Source organism: Martes martes (genome assembly GCF_963455335.1).
Source record: "Martes martes genome assembly, chromosome: 16".
Taxonomy (NCBI): Eukaryota; Metazoa; Chordata; class Mammalia; order Carnivora; family Mustelidae; genus Martes; species Martes martes.
This window is the reverse complement of record NC_137904.1, coordinates 28,690,385-28,713,908: the sequence shown is the minus strand read 5'-3', so window position 1 is coordinate 28,713,908 and position 23,524 is coordinate 28,690,385. Positions and strand designations below refer to the sequence as shown.

At 43.3% G+C, this 23,524-nt stretch overlaps 1 protein-coding gene across 1 annotated transcript in view; it reads left to right on the top strand.

Moving 5' to 3' along the window:
* The first annotated feature begins 19,729 nt into the window (after positions 1–19,729).
* Positions 19,730–23,524, top strand: part of TADA2A (transcriptional adaptor 2A) — a 52,772-nt gene continuing 48,977 nt past the window's right edge. Inside the window, exons 1-2 of the mRNA XM_080826412.1 lie at positions 19,730–19,780; positions 23,277–23,404. Of these exons, the coding sequence (XP_080682538.1) occupies positions 23,380–23,404 (25 nt within the window). The 5' untranslated portion in view covers positions 19,730–19,780; positions 23,277–23,379. The remainder of the gene's footprint in view (positions 19,781–23,276; positions 23,405–23,524) is intronic.

The following is a 23,524-nucleotide window of genomic DNA, read 5'->3' as shown; positions in this document are numbered from 1 at the left end:
AACAGGGGAAAATATCTTGCTCCAAGCCCCAATTTATTATTCAAGCTAAGCCTGGAAGAGATGGAACAGATACAAAGCATGGAAGATGACAGTTTTGAAAATACAGGAGGGGGAGAGGACAGAGCACTGGGGGTGCCATTTGGATAAATGAGTATATTATTTCACCTCACACGGATTCACAACATTGCCTCCAGTTTATCCTACCATCTGTGGTTGGGTCTAAGTATGATATGAGGGGGAAAAAAGCTTGCTCCTTCCCAAGACCACTAGGGAGGATGATTACAAACATTCTATACTTAGAAGCTCTTGGTCTAGGACTGATGCCTACATTCATCTCCACCCTTCCCAGCTTCACCCACCACAGAATGTCCTTTAAACCAGAAACATAAGGTTCCCCAGGAGACGAAACTGTGGCAAAGTTTACATTTCTTAAATCTTCTGCAAGACTGTAATTTGGGTAACATTTATACTGACTTTACAGAAATTCACTGATGGAATCAAAAGTGTATATTTTAGGGGCACCTGGGTGGCTCAGTGGGTTAAAGCCTCTGCCTTCAGCTCAGGTCATGATCCCAAGGTTCTGGGATCGAGCCCCACATCGGGCTCTCTGCTTAGCAGGGAGCCTGCTTCCCCCTCTCTCTCTGCCTGCCTCTCTGCCTAATTGTGATCTCTCTCTCTGTGTCAAATAAATAAATAAAATCTTTTTAAAAAGTGTGTATTTTGATTGTGGACAACTTGTTTCCTCTGACGGAGCATTTTCTGAGGATTTTCTGACTCCCTAATTAGTTAACAGTTTTGAATCCCACATTCTCTTACTGGTAGGGGATCTTCAAAAACTGAGAGACTGGAGAGACAGCAGAAGGGAAGGGAGAACTCTTACATGGAGTTTGGGATGTGAACTTTCAGCCTGCAGATCCCTTTACAGCAAGACACAGTTCTCCCTGTCACCACCATAGACTAAGCTACAGATTCAACTTGATAAAACAATTTCTAAGGAGTACCAATTATTCCTCTGGAAAGTGACAAGCCAGCAAGATTTTTATTGCAAATTTATTCTCATTAAGTTACCACACTTTGTTTTTTGATCATTAAAGGACATTCTCATTACAACAAGTTTTAGGATATGCTGGAAGGTGTAAAGAATAAACAAAAAACAAGAAAGAAGGGATACCTAATCCAACCTTCCAAAGATAACCACTGTTAATACTTTGATGTATCTCTTTATAGACATTGTAAAGACACATGTTTCACAAATCACATCATATTCTCCATACCATTTTAAACCTGTCCTTTTTCGTTTAATACATTACTGCTGTGTTTCCAGTTGGCACAAGTAATTTATTTTTTTTTAATATTTAAAAAAAAACTTTAAGTAATCTCTATGTCCAGCATGGGGCTGAAACTCACAACCCCAAGATCAAGAGTTGCATGCTCTACTGACTGAGCCAGCCAGGCACCCCTAAATTTTTCTTTCTTTATTTTTTAAGAAATCTCTATACCCAACATGGGGCTTGAACTCATGACCCTGAGATTAAGAGTCACATGCTCTACTGACTGAGCCAGCCAAGTGCCCCCAGTTGGCACAAATATCAAGTTGTGCTTTTTTTCAAGTCTTAGCGTTGAGAAACTTGGAAGTCATCCTAGCTTTCTGAAAGGCTTAAGTCATCCTAAAACTTTCTGATAGGCCCAAAGATTAAGGTGGGTAATTGCTTAGGACAGAAAAGGCACGTTCACAGGAACCCTCTAATTTAAACTCTTAAAGGTATTGCTGAATCACTTTAATTATTGCGATTGTACGTTAAAAGCATAACTTTCTTCAATATAAAGACTTAAAATACAAAACAGTTTTATATTCTGTTTTGCCATTTCTTTATTTTTTTAAGAGTACTGCTTTTTTTTTTTAAGATTTTATTCATTTATTTGACACAGAGAGAGAGATCACAAGTAGGCAAAGAGGCAGGCTATGGGGGGGGGAAGCAGGCTCCCTGCTGAGCAGAGATGTGGGGCTCCATCCCAGGACCCTGAGATCATGACCTGAGCTGAAGGCAGAGACTTAACCCACTGAGCCACCCAGGCACCCCACCATTTCTTTATTTTTAACCTGTGATTCATTTATATACCTGTGATCTCAAAAATCAAAGCGACCGAGGACAGTCTGGACCTCTGAAAGGCCTGAGGAGGACATTAGCATCCCTCCTTTTCTGGGTTACTAATCAGAGAGAGGACTTAAGGATGGTTCTCTCCTAATCTTCATCTACCCCTATCCTTATTTTAGAGCCTCTTTGAGCAGTGTTCAGCGGATTCTGACCCAAAGCACTTTCCCTATGTTTATGCCCAGAAATAGACATTTTCCAAGGAAGATTTGCTATATGTACTTACGACTAGGAGCCAGGAACCCTTCTTTTTTCTTTGCTTTGGACAGGTTGACAGTCTTATGGCTCCTCCTTGCCTCACACTCAGATCCTCCACTCTCAGAAAGGATTTTATTTCTGGAGTTCACACATCCTGCCCCGATTTGGCATTTACCTTTACCTATATACTGCTATAAGTCTATATATACTATATATATAGTATATATATATATATATATACACTATATACTCCTATATACTATATCCTATATATATATACTATATACTCCTATATACTTACCTTTACCTATATACTTCATCCTGAAGCCTATAGTTGCTGTGTTAAATTGTATATGTCTATATTACTTTAAACCTGACAAAGCACCATATGCACAGCAGACACTCAGAACATATGCTGATAATGTCACTCCACTAAATGGATAGCTGAGGGGAGCATAACTGACTTCCTAGAAGAAAATGAGGTAAGCTTTACTTTAAATCAAAGCTGCTATTGGTCACCAGGTAAATGCAAACCAATGAGAGGCCTTCCTGGAACTCTTGGTAACACTTGAATTTATCTCTCTGGACTTATTTTTTTCTCTCTCTCATATTTCTTTATCCCTTCATCTTTCTCTTCCTGTTATTCTAACACTTTCCTTTTTCCTTTTCCTTATTCAGTGACCTGGTGTACCAGTCATCAATACCAGAAATTTCCTTTAATCTGAATTCCTAGAAAACTTGGATCTGTGTCTATAGTTAGATTTCAGGTCCCCAAAGCCTTTTTTTAAACTAATTTTCCTTCATGTGGTAGAGTGTAGCAATGGGCGCACCTTGGGCTGGAATATACAAACTTTTACCAGATGCTTGTGAATTTGCGCCACCCAGTGGCCAAAGTCGCTAACTTCATCCTCTTAAAAAAGTGGGCAAAAATAAATGAAAATAAGCAAATGTAAACAAATGCGAAGTCCATATGTATTATTGGCCCAAAGGGGGGAAATACATACATAACAGCAAAATTCTGTCCTATTTTAAGTCTATTTTCTAAAATTTAAAACAGGATGGAGAAGGATATGTTCAGAAGTATAGTGTCATGGTCTCTACAGAATAAGATGATATCCAGAAGACTCTTTAAGTATTTATTCAGGTCATGACTGCTCCCTAATGTACTCGAAAAGAAGAATAAACAGTGCAGCTTATACTACAAAGTCCTTATTGCCCTCTAGAAAAACCAAACATTCAACCGAAGAGACACTGAATTTGAAGACATATAAACTATACACATTATAATACCAGATAGCAGTTTATTTCTTTTATGATGAATCTTCCTGGGTGGGGGGCGGAGGGTAGTGCCTGAGTGGTTCAGTCAGTTAGGCATCTGACTCCTGATCTCAACTCAGGTCTTGATCTCAGGACTGAGACTTCAAGCCTTGCACTGAGCTTCATGCTGGGCATGGAGCTTACTTTAAAAAAAAAATTAGGGGTGCCTGGGGGGCTCAGAGAGTTAAGCCTCTGCCTTAGGCTCACGTCATGATCTTGTGGTCCTGGGATCGAGTCCCGCATCGGGCTCTCTGCTCAGCAGGGCGCCTGCTCCCCGCCCTCTCTCTGCCTGTCTCTCTGCCTAGTTGTGATCTCTCTCTCTCTCAAATAAATAAATAAAATCTTTAAAAAAATTAAAAAATTAATTAAAATGAATTTTCTCAGACATGTCTATGTCTAAGACATATGACAAGGAGTAGAATCCATAGGTTGGAGGATAAATACATCTTCACTTTGCTAGATTGCATACGGTTTTCCAAAGCAGTTATACCAAACACGTTCCCACCAGCAGTAGAACATTATTCCACTATCACCCTAACTTGAAAATTCTAGACTTCAAAATTTTTGCCAATCTTATCTCTATAAAGTAGTGTGTCACCGTTTTTTTTTTTTAAGATTTTATTTATTTATTTGACAGACAGAGATCACAAGTAGGCAGAGAGAGAGGGGGAAGCAGGCTCCCTGCGGAGCAGAGAGCCGGATGTGGGGCTCAATCCCAGGACCCAGGGATTATGACCTGAACTGAAGGCAGAGGCTTAACCCACTGAGCCACCCAGGCACCCGTCATTGTTGTTCTTACGTATATTTTCTTGCTTAATAGTAAGGTTGAGTATCCTCCCACATATTTGCATTCAGGTTTTCTCTTGCTTGCTTATAACCTTTCCCCTTTTTCTTTTGGGTTGTTAATCTTTTTTTTTTTTTAAGATTTTATTTTTAAGTAATCTCTACACCCAACATGGGGCTCAAACTCACAACCCCGAGATCCAGAGTCCCATGCTCTACTAACTAAGCCAGCCAGGAGCCCGTCAGTCTTTTTATACTGTTATAGAAGTCTGTATTCTCGGCTATATTCTTGGACACTAATTATTTGTCCATGAAACATGTTACAATCAAAAGTGTATTTCTAAGATATTATTCTTCAAGATGTAGATTTATACATAAAAAGCAACCATCAGGCTCTGAAGCTCTGGGAATCCCATTTGGTTCCAAGAATTTGTTTTGATTTTGCCTTCTATAGCTGCATTTAAAAAGCTGTTTGACACATCTAAAACCCCCACAAAACTGAACGTATTTCTTAGAAGGATTTCGAGGACTCCCACCTTGAAGGCCTCTACTTCGCCAACACATACATGACTAAATAAGGTAGTTGGGTCATCAGATTATTCTAACCCTATTCAATTCTTTTTTTTTTTTTAAGATTTTATTTATTTATTTGACAGACAGAGATCACAAGTAGGCAGAGAAGCAGGCAGAGAGAGGAGCAAGCAGGCTCCCTGCAGAGCAGAGAGCCCAATGCGGGGCTCGATCCCAGCACTCTGGGATCATGACCTGAGCCAAAGGCAGAGGCTTTAACCCACTGAGCCACCCAGGCGCCCCCCTATTCAATTCTTGATGGTAAGAAGGCGGGGGGAAGCAGGTCTCATGAAGCTACTAGTATCTGTCATTGTCTTATTCTGAAATTAAACCAGCTAAGTAATGCACAGATTCAATTTCAGAATGATTTATTTAGGGGCCCCTGGGTGGCTCAGTCGTTAAGCACCTTCTTTTGGCCCAGGTCATGGTCCCAGGGTCCTGGGATCGAGCCCCACATCGGGCTTCCTGCTTGGCAGGAGGTCTGCTTCTCCCTCTCCCACTCCCCCTGTTTGTGTTCCCTCTCTCAGTGTGTCTCTTTCTGTCAGATAAATAAAGAAAATCTTAAAAAAAAAAAAAAGATGATTTAGATTTTTTTTCCCTAGGCATTTGTGATGACTCCATAGTTCTGTTTTGTTTTGTTTTGTTTTTTGGTAAAGATTTTATTTATTTATTTATTTGACAGAGAGAGAGGCACAGTGAGAGACGGAACACAAGCAGGGGGAGTGGGAGATGGAGAAGCAGGCTCCCTGCCAAGCACGAAGCCCGATGCGGGGCTCAATCCCAGGATCCAGGATCCCAGGACCCTGGGATCATGACCTGAGCTGAAGCCCAATGTTTAACGACTGTGCCACCCGGGCACCCCTCCCTAGTGTTGAAGAGAATTGCAACATGCACGGATAGCTAATCTCCTGGGCCTGTTTTCCATTAAGAAACACAGAGCTCTCAAGGGTAAGCCATAAAGTACATTTGCCCAACATTTTCACTTGTCTGAGCATAGGGAAGATGAACTTTGGCAGAACAGACAGTCCATGTACCAGAGCAACATCTCTTTAGGGAACCGTGGCCTCTTTTTCTCTCTGTTGTGATGCCACTGTTTACCCCTTCAGCTCCCTCCTTCCTATTCAGATAGGAAATAATCTGATTCCCATACCCCCTCAACGAAATCCTTTCCCCTCCACCTGCTCATTCTTCCTGCTGGATTAAGTTTCAACCTTTGTTCTCTAACTGTAGATAGTAGTAATAGCTAACATTTCAAGCACGTCTGTTATGTAAGAACAAAAGCTTTGTCTTCTGCTAAAGTGACATTAGGAAAACAAATAGGTTAAGGAGCATGTCACTGGCCTAAACTACCACAAGGGCCTCTATCTCCCTATAGTTGCTCTCTTGCCTTTCTTTAATCTATATGCAGTTCTCCACACTGTAGCCGGAATGAGCTTTTCAACAATGCAAATTGGATCGTGTTACTCCTCTGCTAAAAACCACTCAGTGGCTTCCCACTGCTATCACGATAAAGCCCCAAATCCTTAACAAGATTGCTAAAGCCCTGAATAGTCTAGCCTATCTCCTTCTCCAGTCTGATCTCCCCTCACTGTTCCCTTACTCTAGCTTCGGCCACAGTGGCCTAGCTCCCTTCTTTCTTGTCTCAGAGCCTATGTTGTTCTCTGTGGCTCCAACACCATTTCCATTCCCACACCCCACCTTCCCCTTCCTTTACTACTCTTTGCCTATTTAATTCCTACTCATATTTCAGATATTGGCTCACAGAGTCCTCCCTGATCTCCTAAACTCCACTAGGTTAATAGTGTAAATTTCGTCCATGGAATTCATCTGTTTGTAATTGTTCTCCTGTGGCATTTGATGGAGGCCTCTCTCGTAGAGGTGAGCTACATTGAGAGTAGGCACCATGCCTGTTTTACTTACATTGTGTCCCTAGACCCGGAGCTGTGTCTGACATGAGCAGGGATTTCCTAAGTAACTGCCCTTCACGAAAGGTGATACAGATGGGGGCTGAGTTGGTTCTTGTCCCAGACTCTCTTTCCTTCAAGGTTCCCAGAGCCTAGAAATTTATTTTTCATTTTTAAAAAAATATTTTATCTATTTTGGGGGGGGAGAAGAGAGAGAACATGAGCAGGGGGAGGGGCTGAGGGAGAGGGAGCAGCAGACTGCCCACTGATCAGGGAGCTGGCCACATGGGCTAGATCCCAGGAGCTTGAGATCATGACCTGAGCCAAAGGTAGACTAACCGACTGAGCCACCCAGGTGCCCCAATCCTAGAAATTTATAATCGATTTTCTCTGTGTCCTCCTTCTACTATGAGTCACCATCCTGGCCCCCATCTCACTTAGCCCTCTGAAGGAACTACAATTATTATCTGCATTTTATGGAGGAGAAAAGTGAGGGATAAGCCACTTGCCCAAGGTACCAGAGCTAGTAAGTGACAGAGCTAGGATCCCAGTGCAGGTAGATGACCTCAAAATCTCTATACTCTTAACCACTACATATAAGCCCTGCCAATTTACATCTTTCACTGATATTTCTCTTGACTGGTTGACCTCTTCCTTATCTACTTCTTTTTATTAGGAGGATCAGCCTTTTGTGATACAAGTTGCAAACATTTTTCTATTTTGCCACTTATGTTTTGACATTGCTTAAGGTGTTATTTTGCTTGGCAGAAATTGTGAGCTTTGTGTAGTCAAATTATTAACCTCTACTTTTATGCCTTCTATACTCTGAATCATAATAAGATTTTCCTTCCCGTGCCAAGATGCTAAACGAGTTTTCTCATATTTTCTGTTTTCAATTTTTATATTTTTATTTAAATAATTAATCCATTTGGAGTTTATCCTGGTGTGAGATACAAATTGACACTTATTTTTTTCCCACATGGTTATTCAGTTGCCTACACCATTCATTGAATAGCACACCTTTATTATATACTAAGTTCCTGTATTTATTTTGGTTTTCTTCTATACATTCTATTGTTACATGCTGGTATAATTTGTACTTTTTCTTTTCTCCAATGAGCATTTTTTTAACCTTTATCTTTGACTTCTCTGTAGTATCTGGCACTGTTGACTAATTCATCTTCTTTGATGTACTTTCAGTGCTATATTGCTAGGTTACTGAGTAGGTGAATAAACATGTACTTAGGGCACTAGCAAGCCAGGGGCAACAAAATGTTAATGATGAAGATATAATCTCAGAGGTCACCACAGGAAAAAATCATATCTTTGGCTGTCCCTACACATACTTCATAGCTTATACTTTTAAGATTAAAAATTTTTTTTTAAGATTTTACTTATTTTAGAGAGAGAGAGAGGAGAAGCAGAAGGGGAAGGAGAGGGACAAGCAGACTCTGTGCTTAGAGTGGAGTCCCACATGGGGGTTGATCCCATGACCTGGATCCCATAACTCATCACATGACCCGAAACCAAGAGTCAGAAGCTTAACCAACTGAGCCACACAGACACCCCAAAAGAATATTTTTTAAATAAACTCTACATGCCACGTGGGGGCTCCAACTAATGACCCTAAGATCAAGAATCACATGCTCTACTGACTGAGCCAGACTGTGGCTTCAAAATTTCCACCAGTTTGTGCTAACTCCCTAATCCGCACATCTGACCTAGACCTCTCACCTGTACATCCTACAGACACCTCATACTCAACATATCCAGAACGAAACCTGCCCCTTCCCCTTCAGGTCTGCTCTTTGCCTGAAGGTCCCTCTCTTGGTGAGTAGTCAACTATGCTGGACATTGGAAAATCATTTTTAATTTTACCCCTTATTTATCACTTTTCTTCCCCTAATTAATTGCTTCTCTTTTGTTAAAGATTTTATTTATTTGAGAAAGAGAGAGAGAACATGAGATGGGGGAGGATCAGAGGGAGAAGCAGACTCCCTGCTGATCAGGGAGCCCAAGGCAGGACTCAAACCTGGGACCCCAGGATTATGACCTGAGCCAAAGGCAGATGCTTAACCAACTGAGGCACCCAGGTGCCCTAATTAATTGCTTTTTAAACACCTTAAATCTATTTCTTCTTCCTCATCCTTATTCCAATTATGCTAATTCAAGCTCTCATCACCTTCTTACTTAGACTGCTGAACCTCCTGGCCTTTCACATTTTGCTACTTTCAGTCCACATCACTGCCAGAGAGATTAAAGTCTAAAACTCAGATGAGTGATAACACTGTTCCCCAACTCAAAATGCTTCACTGGCTCTCCATGGCCTTTGAGTAAAGTGTCAAACCCACTACGGTCTGGCCTCTGTCTACCCATACGGTGTCATGTACAGTGGCCCTTCTTTCTTGCGCTCTGTACTCCAATCATACAGAGAAGCTGGCCACCCTCCTTCATGCTTCTGTCCTTTGAATAATTTGTTCCTTCTGCTTGGAATTTCCTTCCCACTCTTTTCCAAGACTTAACTCATCACTTCTCAGAGACTTACACCTTAATTCTGCCTACAATTGACTAATCTCTTCTTGGAGCCCTTAGTGTACCCAAAACATCTCTGTTACAACACATATTATCTTGTATTATAATTATTTTCATGCATATCTGTCTTCCCAACTGAACAGTGAGCATCCTTTTTTTTTTTTAAAGATTTTATTTATTTATTTGACACAGAGAGAGATCACAAGTAGGCAGAGAGGCAGGCAGAGAGAAAGGGGGAAGCAGGCTCCCCACCGAGCAGCGAGCCCAATGTGGGGCTCGATTAAAGAACCCTGAGACCATGATCTGAGCTGAAGGCAGAGGCTCAACCCACTGAGCCACCCAGGCGCCCCTTAGCATCCTTTAAAAAAAAATATTTTGTTTATTTGAGAGAGAGAAAATGTGAGCACATGAGCAGAGGGAGGAGCAGAGGGACCAGCAGACTCCCTGCTGAGTGCGGAGCCTGCTGTGGGCTCGATGTGGGGCTTGATCCCAGGACCCCGAGATCATGACCTTAGCTGAAGTCAGATGCTTAACCAGCTGAGCCACCCAGGTGCCCCTGGACAGTGAGCATCTCTTTGAGAGCAGAGACTATTTTATTAGTTCTTGAATCTCTAGTACCTGGCATAGTCCTTGTCCTAGAGTAGGGCTAAATGATATTTATAAGGTAAAGGAATGAACATATAAGAATGTCCTAGAAGTGGGACACCTCAGTGGCTCAGTCGGTTAAGCATGTGCCTTCAGTTCAGGGATCCTGGGATTGAGTCCCACATGGGGCTCTTTGCTCCGTGGGGAGCCTGTTTTTCCCTCTGCTTGCTGCTCCCTGTGCTTGTGCTCTCTCTCTCTCTCTATGACAAATAAATACATAAAATCTTTAAAAAGAATGTTCTAGAAGTTTTAAATAAAAAGATATGTTTTGGGGGGGGGGCCTGGGTGGCTCAGTGGTTTAAGCCTCTGCCTTCGGCTTAGGTCATGATCTCAGGGTCCTGGGATTGAGCCCCGCATCGGGCTCTCTGCTCGGCAGGGAGCCTGCTTCCCCCTCTCTCTCTGCCTGCCTCTTTGCCTGCTTGTGATTTCTGTCTGTCAATAAATAAATAAAATCTTAAAAAAAAAAAAAGATATGTTCTGGGGACGCCTGGGTGGCTCAATGGGTTAAAGCCTCTGCCTTCGACTCAGGTCATGATCTCAGGGTCCCGGGATGGAGCCCCGCATTGGGATCTCTGCTCAGCAGGGAGCCTGCTTCCTCCTCTCTCTCTCTCTGCTTCTCTGCCTACTTGTGATCTTTGTCTGTCAAATAAATAAATAAAATCTTTAAAAAAAAGAAAAGATATGTTCTATAGTTTGACTTGTAGAAGACTAGTAGGCTATCTGTCAGAAGGCCTTTCGGGCTGTTTTACAGGCTTAGAAACCCAAATTTTCCACACAGAGAGAATGGTCCCATTATTTAAGAGCAGATTCATACTAACCAAGCTTATATACAAATTTAACAATTTATTAATTACAACTAGTAATACAATTGTCATAAGTACAAAAATACTATTCTATGTGTAACTAGCATATCCTGAACCTGAAGGTAAGCCTGTATGGGAAGCTGCATTATTCATGCATAATTGTTTGCACACTCCATGGAAGAAAAAAAACAAACCGAATTATTGAGGGGCAAAAAAAATCTTACTCTCTTTATATATAAAGTACAGGTAGACATATAGTAGATAAACAGATACCTATCTGGCATATCTGTAGTATTAAAATTTCACTGGGGGAAGCAATTTGCAAAAAGATTGTCTAAAAGTCTCCTTAGGGCTGACAGTATTGATAAAAAGCTTCAGAAATACTAGTTTAACTCCTATACTGATTCTTCCTTAAGGAATCAGAATTAGCAGCGTTAATTTTAAAGTTCAGATGTTTGATGGCATTAGGCAGATATGTGTCTCTACAATATCACAGCCTATAATAGGGTGATTATGCATGAAATTCATTGGCTAAGACTCTTTTCCTTGAATGGGCAATCAGAAGGTCAGCTTCCATCGGCTTCAAACCTTCCATTACTTCTTGGATGACTCATTTTCCTTTTGGATACACTATACATATTCATTATTTCTTGGGGGCCAGTCCACTTCCTAAAAAATCTTTACATATCTTGGTTGGGATCCATCACGTTCTGAGGTTGTATAAAGTAGTGGTTACAAGTTGGAGATAGAAGTCTGAATCTCTACTATGCTGCCTGTTTACACTCTCGTGAGCATCAGTTTCTGCATCAGTAAAATGGGAGTAACAACACCTCTCTTAATGGGTTTTTAAGGACTAAAAGGAGAAAACATATATAAAAAGCCTTGAGCAATAGCTACTTTAGTACCAAATTGGGATGAGAGCCCTGTTGTGTCATTTTGAAAGTGTGTTTGTGTGTGTGTGAATGCATGATTAAACAGTAAAGACTTGGGATGCCTGGGTGGCTCAGTCGAAGTGTCTGCCTTCAACTAGGGTTGTGATCCTGGGGTCCTGGGATCAAGCCCAGCATCAGGCTCCCTGCTCAGTGGGAAGTCTGCTTCTCCCTCTCCCACTCTCCCTGCTTACGTTCCCTCTCTCGTTGTCTCTTTCTTTCTGTCAAATAAATAAATAAATAAAATCTTAAAAAAAAATAAAATAAACAGTAAGGAGTCAGAGAAAACTGTTGTCCTTGGCATAATTGTAGATTCTAGAAAATTAATAAAGTGAGTGGACAAACACGAAAAATGTGTTTTGTTGTGTAAACATAACCAATTACAGTCATTTACGGATACAGCTTAACATTTAAGTCCTAATTATCATGCAGCACAATAACAATTACATATATCATTAAATATGCATCAGATTAACCTCATTGTAAGTTTTACTTGATTATAATAGTAAAGTACTCATTCTGTATGCTAAGGAACAGTCTTATAGTTAATTGCTCATAATGCCTAAGTCTGTTGACTATTTACATTAAGTAAATGGGACGCAGCTCGTGAGTTTGCTCTGCACTGGAGGTAAAGCTGGATTATCCATCCTTGATTGCAACTATGCATTTTGTTCTGTGACCTGTGAGATAAAGTAGACTCCCTTACTTATGTATACCAACGTGCTAAAGAAGCAAGCAGCAGGGGCACCTGGGTGGCTCAGTGGGTTAAAGCCTTTGCCTTCCGCTCAGGTCATGATCCCAGGGTCCTGGGATTGAGCCCCACATCAAGCCCCACATCAGGCTCTCTGCTCTGCAGGGAGCCTGCTTTCTCCTCTCTCTCTGCCTGCCACTCTGCCTACTCGTGATCTCTGTCAAATAAATAAACAAAATATTTAGAAAAAAAAAGAAGCAAGCAGCAAAAGAAATTTTTTTTTTTAACTTTATTTATTTGACAGAGAGAAATCAGAGCTAGGCAGAGAGGCAGACAAAGAGAGGGGGAAGCAGGCGCCTGCTGAGCAGAGAGCCCGATGCGGGGCCCGATCCCAGGACCCTGAGATCACGACCTGAGCCGAAGGCAGAGGCCCAAACCACTGAGCCACCCAGGCGCCCCGCAAAAGAAATTTTTTTTAAAAGATTTTATTTATTTATTTGACAGACAGAGACCACAAGTAGGCAGAGAGGCAGGCAGAGAGCAAGGAGGAAGCAGGCTCCCCGCTGAGCAGGGAGCCCAATGCGGGGCTCGATCCCAGGACCCTGGGATCATGACCCGAGCTGAAGGCAGAGGCTTTAACCCACTGAGCCACCCAGGCGCCCCAACAAAAGAAATTCTATTTAATTGCTCAGTCTTCAGGAAACAGGTTTCTAGTAGGTAAATATGATTCAAATAATGAAAAAAATTTTACTGTGGAGCACTGGCCAACCTAGCCTCCTACAACTTCTAAACAAGCCCCAGGGTCATCCTATGGAGCACTTCTAGAATTAGAATTACAATTATAATTTATTTGACTCCCACCATGAACTAGATATTTTATATATTTACATAGTCATATCCTTACAAAACTCTTTTGAGTTATAATTTGAGTTATAATTTTCATTTTACACGAGGAGAAAAAGGGCACAGAAAAATAATAATTTGCCTAAGTATTTGAAGGTGGTAAAGGGTAGTACTTAGATTTTGTAGTTAAATTTTTTGGATAAACAGAAGTCACACAGAAACAATACATTCCTAGTTCACCTAATGTTTTGGATTCTATCCAAAGCCTGGTGACCTGGGCAGACAGTCTGCACTTCGTATAGATCAAAAAGAAGTCATAAGCAAGAGTGAGAAGAGATGGGTAGCAAAAGCTTGAATTCATGGACACTCTGCTAAATGGCTACGGCATGATGAAAATCCTGACATCTGCTAACTCTTCAGTTTTAAAGAGTCAGAGGCATTTTATTAGTTACATTTGGCCAGATCTGGTTTTCATTTCATTCTGGCTGTGCTACCCCATAATTAGCTGAATTGGGGCAAGTGGTTTTACCTTTCTGAGACTTATTTTTCCTTTTTTGTAACGTAGGATGCTGCAGGGCCCTTTAGCAAAAAAATTTTTTTCCCTCTTGTTCACCTCTGAGATCTTTAGGGCTCTTTTCCTTAACGCAGAAGCAGCCCAGACATGCCACCATGTGGAGAAATGGCTATACAGACCCTACATTTCTGTAAATAGATTAGCAGGAGTGCTTCCAGCTTTCCTCTGCAGACTGGTCACAGTTGAGGGGGATCAAGTTAAATAAGCAGTCTAGGAACCTTCTGCAAAGAAAAGGATTGATTCCTTAACTCCTTAGATGAGGGTGGTCACAAAGAAAGATAAAGAAGAGTGGAGTACGGGGTGCGGGGGGGGTGCAGGAAGGAGAAAGGCAATGGTCCCAAATGCATGAGGCAGCAGCAGAACCTGGGGAGGCTGGAACCAGTTCCCAACTGGGCCACAGGGGACCCTGTGCTTCTGGGAAAGTGACTTCATGTGTGTGGACTCACAGAGCTGTAAGCTAAGAGCCGTAATCCTTGAGGCTCTTGCCTTCTGTGCGGTGAAACCCTCTCTTCTGAGCACATCACAGGAAGATACCTTGCCTTGAAGAGCCCTTGTAATTGGCAAAGGACTGTGCTCTATGACCCAAATTTCTGGCTCACTTACATGCACTAGGTATACCTCAGAGCTTAAAGGAGAGGAAGTTGAAATCCAGAAGAAAGTATAGACTTTTAGACTCTCTGTTTATATCTATTTGTATACCAAACTACAAAGAAACACCTCAGTTAGAGGAAAAATAAATATCAGATGAGATAAAGTTTATAAACTCTTTCAGCACTCAGGACAAGTGAGTAAGCAGAAATTATAGAGAATCATTTCCATAGGAAGGGAATCTCAGAAACTACACTTCTGATTCTAAACACAGCAGCTTAACAGTTGAAGAGGAGGTGTTGGGATATTCTGGACTCAGTCAATGGCAGCTACCTTACAGACCCTGGCAGTAGGATACAATTTTCCCTACTGGGTTTCAAGTTCAAAGGCCAACCTCCTCCATTAAGAATGGAAGGGCTTGGGGCGCCTGGGTGGCTCAGGGGATTAAAGCCTCTGCCTTCAGCTCCGGTCATGATCCCAGGGTCTTGGGATTGAGCCTCACATGGATCTCTGCTCAGTGGGGAGCCTGCTTCCTCCTCTCTCTCTCTCTGCCTGCCTCTCTGCCATTTGTGATCTCTGTCAAATGAACAAATAAAATCTTAAAAAAAAAAAAAAGAGGGGGCACCTGGGTGGCTCAGTGGGTTAAAGTCTCTACCTTCAGCTCCTGTCATGATCCCAGGGTCCTGGGATCGAGCCCCGCATCGGGCTCTCTGCTTGGCGGGGAGCCTGCTTCCTCTTCTCTCTCTGCCTGCCTCTCTGCCTACTTGTGATCTCTATCTGTCAAATATATAAATAAATAAATCTTTAAAAAAAAAAAAAAAAGAATGGAAGGGGTTGGGGCACTGGCTGGCTCAGTCAGCTAGGCATTTGACTCTTGATTTTCACTCAAGTCATGGTCTCAGGGTCGTGGGATCAAGTCCTGCATGGGGCTTGGCGCTCTGCAGGGAGTGTGCTTGAGATTCTTTCCTCTTCCCCTCCCTCTGCCCTTACCCCCTTGCACACACTCAATCTCTCTCTAAAAATAAATAAATAAATACATAAATAATGAATAGGAGGCCTTGGAGAATGTGATATCAATTTGTCCTGAAGGTAAATCTTCAAAATATTAGTTCAACATAAACTGATCTAGGACATTATTAAGGCAAATTTCTCTCTTAAGATGTTTTTTTCAGGGGTGCCTGGGGGCTCAGATGGTTAAGGTGTCCCACTCTTGATTTCTGCTCAGGTCATGATTTCAGGGTTGTGAGATCAAGCCCCATATCTATGGGGCTTGATCTATGCCCAGCACAGAGCCTGTTTAAGACTCTCTCTCCAGGGGTGCCTGGGTGACTCAGTCAGGTAATCATCTGCCTTCAGCTCAGGTCATGATCTCAGGGTCCTAGGATGGAGCCCCATGTAGGGCTCCCTGCTCAGTGGAGAGTCTGCTTCTCCCTCTCCCTCTGCCCCTCCCTTCTGCTCATGGTCTCTTGCTCTCAAGTGAATAAATAAAAAAAAATTTTTTTAAAGATTCTCTCCCTCTCCCTATGCCCACCCACTTTCCTCTCCTTCTCAAACAAACACCAAACCTATATATATCCCTATATCTATCTATCTATATATTAAAAAGATGTTTTTTAGATTCCTTTATAGACATGTTTAGAAAGAGGAGAAAAAAGGCACTTGGTCATCTCTGCTATGACAAGTTAAGTACAAAGTGCTCTGGAAGCATATTGGAGAGTTACTTAACCCAGAGTTCAGGGAGGGTGTACAGTGAGGAAAGATGTTCCTGAGGAAGTGATGTCTAAGTTAAAGTGGAGGTACCTTGGCCTGAGACATTTCATTCTTTTCCTTTTTCCTTTCCTTTCCTTCCCTTCCCTCCCTTTTTTCCATTCCTTTTCCCTTCTCTCCACTCCCCTCCCTTCACCTCCCTTCTCTTCTCTTTCCTTTCTTTTTTTTTAGAGGCAGAGAGAGGTTGAGGTTGGGGCAGGGGGAGAGGGAGAGAGGGAATCTTAAGCAGGCTCCATGCCCAGCATGGAGCCCAACACAGGGCTTGATCTCACGACACTGAGATCATGACCTGAGCCAAATCAAGAGTTGGACGCTTAACCAACTGAGCCACTCAGGCACCCCCAAACTGAGACATTTCTGAGAGTGAAACGAGACAATATTACTAATTGTAAGGGACAACAGGAGTAAACCAGGACTTTACTGAGCAAATTGGGACTTCTGGTTACTCTATTTATAAATCATGTTCAGGTACTTGACCTCCGGTGAAAGCAGGATCTCTTCACTTTTTATTTATACATTTTGCCTGAGTGACTTTCTCCATACCTTTGCCTTTACTTGCTCATTTCACAAATATTTGTCCAGGATGCACTTATGGGCACAGAAGTTACAAAGAAGAAAGGACATAGTGCCTGACCTCAAGATCTGTCTAAAGACACACATCCAAAGAAACAATTTTAATACAGTTATACAACTTTCGTCCTGGCCTTTCCTCTGAGCTCTAATATATATCTATCATTTCCACTCAGATTGTAAAACACAAGTCCAAAACAGAACATTTAGTTTCTCCTCCAAATCTGTTCTTCCTGTAGCTAGTCTTAAAATTGATGCCACTATCCACTACATTGCTAAAGGCAAAAGCCCAGAAAAGCACTGCTCTAAACAGTGTTATCCTTCTCACTATGCATTTTAATTTCTCCACCTTTCTTAAGCACAATAACTAAATTGGGGCTTAGAATTCTAAATGACGGCCTAAGATCAACTGAAGCAGAAGGGTAATTTTCAGGTGCTTAAATGCTATGTTTTTAACAAATAGATCCCAGTGTTAATGTGGGATTATTTTTTCCAGAATAGTACAACATTGATGACTCATATTCAATTTGTTGACAATGATGACATCCAGATCTAGATATATGCCCTAGTCTGTCTCGAAAAACTTCAGCTGAGGTGAGAAAGACATGAAGATAAGTCCTCAAGAGTCTGACCCTATCTCCTCTTTGTGGAGAAGGTGAGTGGTTGCAGATGTGTAAAGGTATAGGTGAAAGATCAGTGTTAACTGCTGAACAATGGCTGTATAAGAGGACAATTATTTCTTTAAAAAGTAACTTTAATGTTTCTATCATCTTATTCTCCACACAGCTGCCAGAGTGATCCTTTGAAAATAAATCTGGGGACGCCTGGGTGGCTCAGTTGGTTGGGCCGCTGCCTTCGGCTTGGGTCGTGATCCCAGGGTCCTGGGATCGAGTCCCGCATCGGGTTCCTTGCTCGGCTGGGAGCCTGCTTCTCTCCCTGCCTCTGCCTGCCTCTCTGCCTGCTTGTGTGTACTCTCTCTCTCTCTCTCTGGCAAATAAAATCTTTAAAAAAATTTTTTTTAAATAAATCTGATTACCTCTCCCACCACACACTAAGGAGTCTTTCATGAGCCATCTCTGCAAGGAAACTACTCTAAAATACTTAACATTCAAACCCACACTCCTTGGCAAAATGTTTTCCAAATTGGTAAACCCTAGTCAAAAAAAAAAAAATCTGATTATTCCTTTGCTCTCAACCCTTGTGAGGTACTCTACCATATCTCCCCCCAAATCCAAAGTCCAACCGTGGCTTACAAGATGATGCATGATCTAGTTTCTGCCTGTTTCGCAACTTATTTCTCTAAGTTGCCGTGCTGAAGTCACACTTGTCTCCTTACTTCTTCCCCAACAGGCCAAGCAAGTCCCTATCTCAGGGCCACTGCAATTCCTGCTTCTCTTCTCCTAGTTTCACTCTGGAAATCCACGTGCTGCCTCCCTTAACGATTAGGTTTCTGGTTTTCTCTTTCAATTAGGAGGCCTTCCTTGTCTACCTCATCTAAAAGACCAGGCCCACATCACTCCTATTCCTTTATTGTTTTATTTTTTTCCCATAAAACTTAACACACTACTTGGGAATTACCTCTTATTTAGTAGTATGTGTACTGTTTCACGTCAATCCCCCCCACTATGGTATGAGGCAGAGACTGTTTTGTTCGCTGCTGAGGCCTCAGCACCTAAAACAGGGTCTGCTCATTAAATATTTATTGACTAAATGACAAAATAGACTTTCGGGATACAGCAAATGTAAAACTAGGCTATAAGAGAGCTATTGACATGATGCATAGTAAAATGTCTGGAAGAGTATACCAAAACGTTAACTGTTTATTCAATACAGTGGGAGCTGGGGTGAATTTTCGCTTGTGTGAATTTTCTGATTATTTTTCAGAACGAATTTGTAGCCTTCATATACTAACAGATCAATCAAGAGGCCACACCAGCAGAAAATGCAAATGAATTTAAAGAGAGGTTGGGCGAAATTTATGAAAGACTTCTAAATAGATGTAGGAGCCTAATGGGGAAGATAACCACGGCTTGAATCCCCTTCCCCGCACTTCCCAGCCGTGTGTTCCCAAGTCACTCATAAGCCAGCCGAAATGTCTTCACCTGGAAAATGGGGACAATAATAGTGCCTACCTCATAGGTTGTTTTTGAAGATTCAATGACACCATGGATGTCACCTCCTTTGTAACAATGCCTGGCATGCAATAATTACTCGACAAATGGTAGCTATTATAGTAATTAGTAGTAGTAATAAGAGATGCTGGGACATACCTAGCCCTCAAGATTGACATCAGAGTGGACCACAACATCCTCTCATCATTGCGCCTCAGTCTGGGCCCCTGAAGCCCAAAGAGGGGATGGTTCTTCCCAAAGAAGAGAATTTCCACGTTCCAGAAGCGTCTGAATAAAACGTACCCTGTTTACCCTCACACCGTTCAGTCAGTCTGGGTAATCCACGAGCAGCACTGCAAGACCCGCTCGGACTCGGCTGCCTTCGCGGCCACAGGGGCGGGCAGGGGGTAGTGGGAATGTTAGAAACACAAAAGCAGGACGGTACCGGCCCGCTCCACCTCACCGCGCTCTGGAGCGGATCGAACGGCGGCGCCACGCACTGGCAAGCCTCTGGCGACCGGCAACGCGCCTCACGCCAAAGGGACTGCTGCCCGGACTCAAGTCAGGCAGGCTGCTCCGTCCGCCCTATCCCCCGGGCCTCCGCCAGAGAACAGCGGCTGGCGCGCGGCGAGGCCGGGGCGCGGGCCGAGGGCCGAGGGCCGAGGGGGCGGCAGTGCGGGACCGCGAAGGCCGGGGAGGGGCGGCGGCGCGCTCGCGCCTGGGCCGCTCGAGAGCGAGCACGTACGTCCGGGGGCGCGCGCGGCTGGCGGCTCCTCGGCGCGGAGGAGGGGGACGCGGCGAGGTGAGGCACGAGGCGCCGTGGGGCGGGTGGGGACGGGGCGCGAGCCCCTCTAGCGGCTGAGGGGGTGGTGGGGACGGCGAGGGGCGGTGGCGACGGGGGCGGACTGCGGGCCCCGGCGGCTCCGGGGAAAACGGGGCGGGCTGGCTGGCGGACCTGGGCCACGCCGCGTTTGGGGGAGGGCGGCGCGGGCTCGGCCTGACCCATCGGTCCCGCCCGGCGGCGTGCCTAGCGCGCCCCGCCCCCTGGGCGGCCCTTCGCGGCGCGAGCCCCGGGATTCCTGTCTCTACGGTGGCGCGCCTAATTACCCTGGGAACAGACGCCCTGGTGTCTTGCACCTGACCGACGTTACTTTTCGAGTTTTCAAGTCGGCCTTGCACACTAGGTAGTTCACCTCCGTTTTGGAGCTGAGGCCGAACTGAGACTCAGGTAAAATGACTTTCCCAAGATCATACAGCTTAAGGAACGAGGTGAGGAGCTCCGCTTTGTCTGCAAAACTCCAAACCCTGCACCTGTCCCCTGCATCACAGCGAATGCCTGTCTTCCTCCTGCCAGTGGCTCTGAATTTGGCAGATGTTAATTTGGAGCTACCACCCATCCTTTCATGGATGTCAGTGTCAGAAATGTCTCTCGTGAGAAGAAAGGAGAGGAAGAATCTGCTTATTGGAATATTGTGTTTATGACATGGAATGTTTATGCGTTTTTTACTTAACCATTTTTTTAAAAAAAATGATTTTCTTTATTTATTTGAGAGAGAGTACGAGAGATAGCATGAGAGGGGAGAAGCAGACTCCCCATGGAGCTGAGAACCCGACGTGGGACTCGATCCCAGGAGGCTGGGATCATGACCTGAGCTGAAGGCATTTGCTTAACCAACGGAGTCACCCAGGCGCCCCTTAACCATCTCTTTTAACCTTTGTTGAAGTGTCGCTGCTGTTCACTACTTTTAAGACATGTGCAAGTAGCAGTCTTTCAGAGCTTCACTTCTTCTTTAAAAAAGCAGCATGCCTGAAGGTTGTGAGGATTCAGAGATAATCCACATACAGTGAGCGGTACCAGAGTACCTGGCATATGAGAAAAGTTCAGTGAATGTTGGCCCTTTTTTTTTTTTTTTTAAATTACAGAGCGCATAATACCTTTTGCTAAACCCATTTTTCTTCAGAGACTAACTTTTCCTGGGACTAGAGCAGGGGAAGACCCATTCCTATCCCAGCCCACTTAAGAAAAGACAAGTTCATTGATAGCCATGTTATCTGAATGTCATACAGCCTTAAGGATGAATTATACCCCAAGCTCAGAGTACCAGGTAGAAGTCACTCCAGGAGAACTAAAGATGAATGATTTCACCTTTTGTAAAACTAACATTTGTCCATTACGTTTTCTTTACTGAGTTCTTTCTCTGTGTTTGGCACTTTGAAGCGCACAGATGTGTACTGGATAGTAGTCCCTGCTTTCATTTAGTCTAGATATGGGAAAAAATATGCATTCAGAAGTAATCCTCACAAAGTAGAATGGGATGCCAGAAAAGAGATAGCCAAGAAGCTGTGGAACCATAGAAGGAGAAATGTTTTCTTGACTTAGGGTGAAGTATGACTTCATTTCTGCCTTCAAGAAAATACTTTATACTGTTGTTCAAACATTAAGTATTTGTTCAAAGAGTAAGTGACCAAACGTTTGTCATAGTAGGATTCCTTGGTTTCTAGTAATAGAAAGTCATTCGTATTAAAGTATTATTAGAAAGATAAAGAAATGGGAAAAAATCCGAACAGTTGGGCCATCCTTGGGGATGATCTCAATAGCCAGAGCTCATGGACCAAATTCTTTGATTAATGAATGACTGGGTTCCAATTGACTTCTGTCCTTGTATGTCTTACACAAGATTAAGATTTTTCTTTTATTGGGGCGCCTTGGTGGCTCAGTGGGTTAAAGCCTCTGCCTTAGGCTTGGGTCAAGATCCAGGGTCCTGGGATCCAGCCCCACATCGGGTTCTCTGCTTGCAGGGGGAGCCTGCTTCCCCCCCCACCCCCTCTGCCTGACTCTTTGCCTGCTTGTGATCTCTCTCTGTCAAATAAATAAAGTCTTAAAAAAAAAGACTTTTTTAAATATTTAATTTATTTATTTGACAGAGACACAGCGGGAGAGGGAACATAAGCAGGGGGAGTGGGAGAGGGAGAAGCAGGCTTCCCGTTGAGCAGAGAGCCCGATGGGGGGCTCGATCCCAGGACCCTGGGATCATGACCTGAGTGGAAGCATGTGCTTAACGACTGAGCCACCTAGGCGCCCCAAGTTTAAGATTTTCACAGGAAATCTGGCTACTTTAGCTGTAAGGGTGAGGTATACAGTACCCACCAGAACCATATGAAATGTAGGTGAGTCCGTTTCTCAAGGGAAAGAGGGTTAAGGAGAGAAGTGATAATGCATAGAGAAAAACAATAGTTGTTTATTAGAGGTATGTAGCCTTTATAGAGGGCCACTGTGTCTTATTTATATGGATTTTGGTATTTAATCTTAATAAGGACATAGATACTATTTCTCACCCCACTTTACAGAGGGGGACACAAGGCTTATAAAGACAAAAATAATTGGGGAGCCTAGCTGGCTCAGTCAGAAGAGCGTGTAACTCTTGATCTCAGAGTCATGAGTTCCAACTCCACATTGGGTGTAGAGATTACTTAAATAAAACAGGGGCACCTGGGTGACTCAGTTGATTTAAGTGTCTGACTTTTTTTTTTCTTTTTAAGATTTTATTTATTTATTTATTTATTTTTGACAGAGAGAGACACAGCGAAAGAGGTAACACAGCAAGGGGAGTGGGAGAGGGAGAAGCAGGCTTCCTGCGGAGCAGGGAGCCTGATGCAGGGCTTGATCCCGGGACTCTGGGATCATGACCTGAGTCGAAGGCAGAAGTGTCTGACTCTTGATTGGGGCTCAGGTCATGATCTTGGGGTCCTGGGATCAAGCCCTGTGTCGGGCTCTGTGATCAGTAGGGAGTCTACTTGAGATTTTCTCTCTCCCTCTGCCCCTCCTGCTGCTCTCACATGCACTTTCTCTCTCTCTCTCTCTCTTTAAAATAAGTACATCTTAAAAAAAAAAAAAACCCTTGGGGCGCCTGGGTGGCTCAGTGGGTTGGGCTGCTGTCTTCGGCTCAGGTCATGGTCTCAGGGTCCTGGGATCGAGCCCCGCATCGGGCTCCTTGCTCGGCGGGGAGCCTGCTTCTCTCTCTCCCTCTGCCTGCCTCTCTGCCTGCTTGTGCTCTCTGTCTCTCCCTCTGTCAAATAAATAAATAAAATCTTTGAAAAGTCCACCTCCCAAAGTTACAGGGGGAATTATTATTAAAAAAAAAAAAAACCCTTAAGACAAAATTTTTAAAAAGATAAAATAATTTGCTTAGCATTACAAAACTAGGATGTGGTAGCACTGAATACGTTGCATTGTCTTCTCTGCATCTTGTCCCTTTGAATTATTTTCTGATCCATAAACCACTTTTGTTTGTTCATAGGGGTCATCAAACTTTGGTGTATGTGTTGGCCAGTTTTGACATCTCCTTGAAGGAGCGCTGCATTGAGGAAGATCAAAACAAGACTGTTTGCAAATTTTAGGGAATGGACCGTTTGGGTTCCTTTAGCAGTAAGTATAGTGGGAACAAGTCCCAGCTGAATATTAATAGCAAACTCAAGTGGAAGTTAATCAAAGAAGAAAAATAAGCACTTTGAAGTTAAAGCCCTGCGAATCTGATCCTAAAGGAAT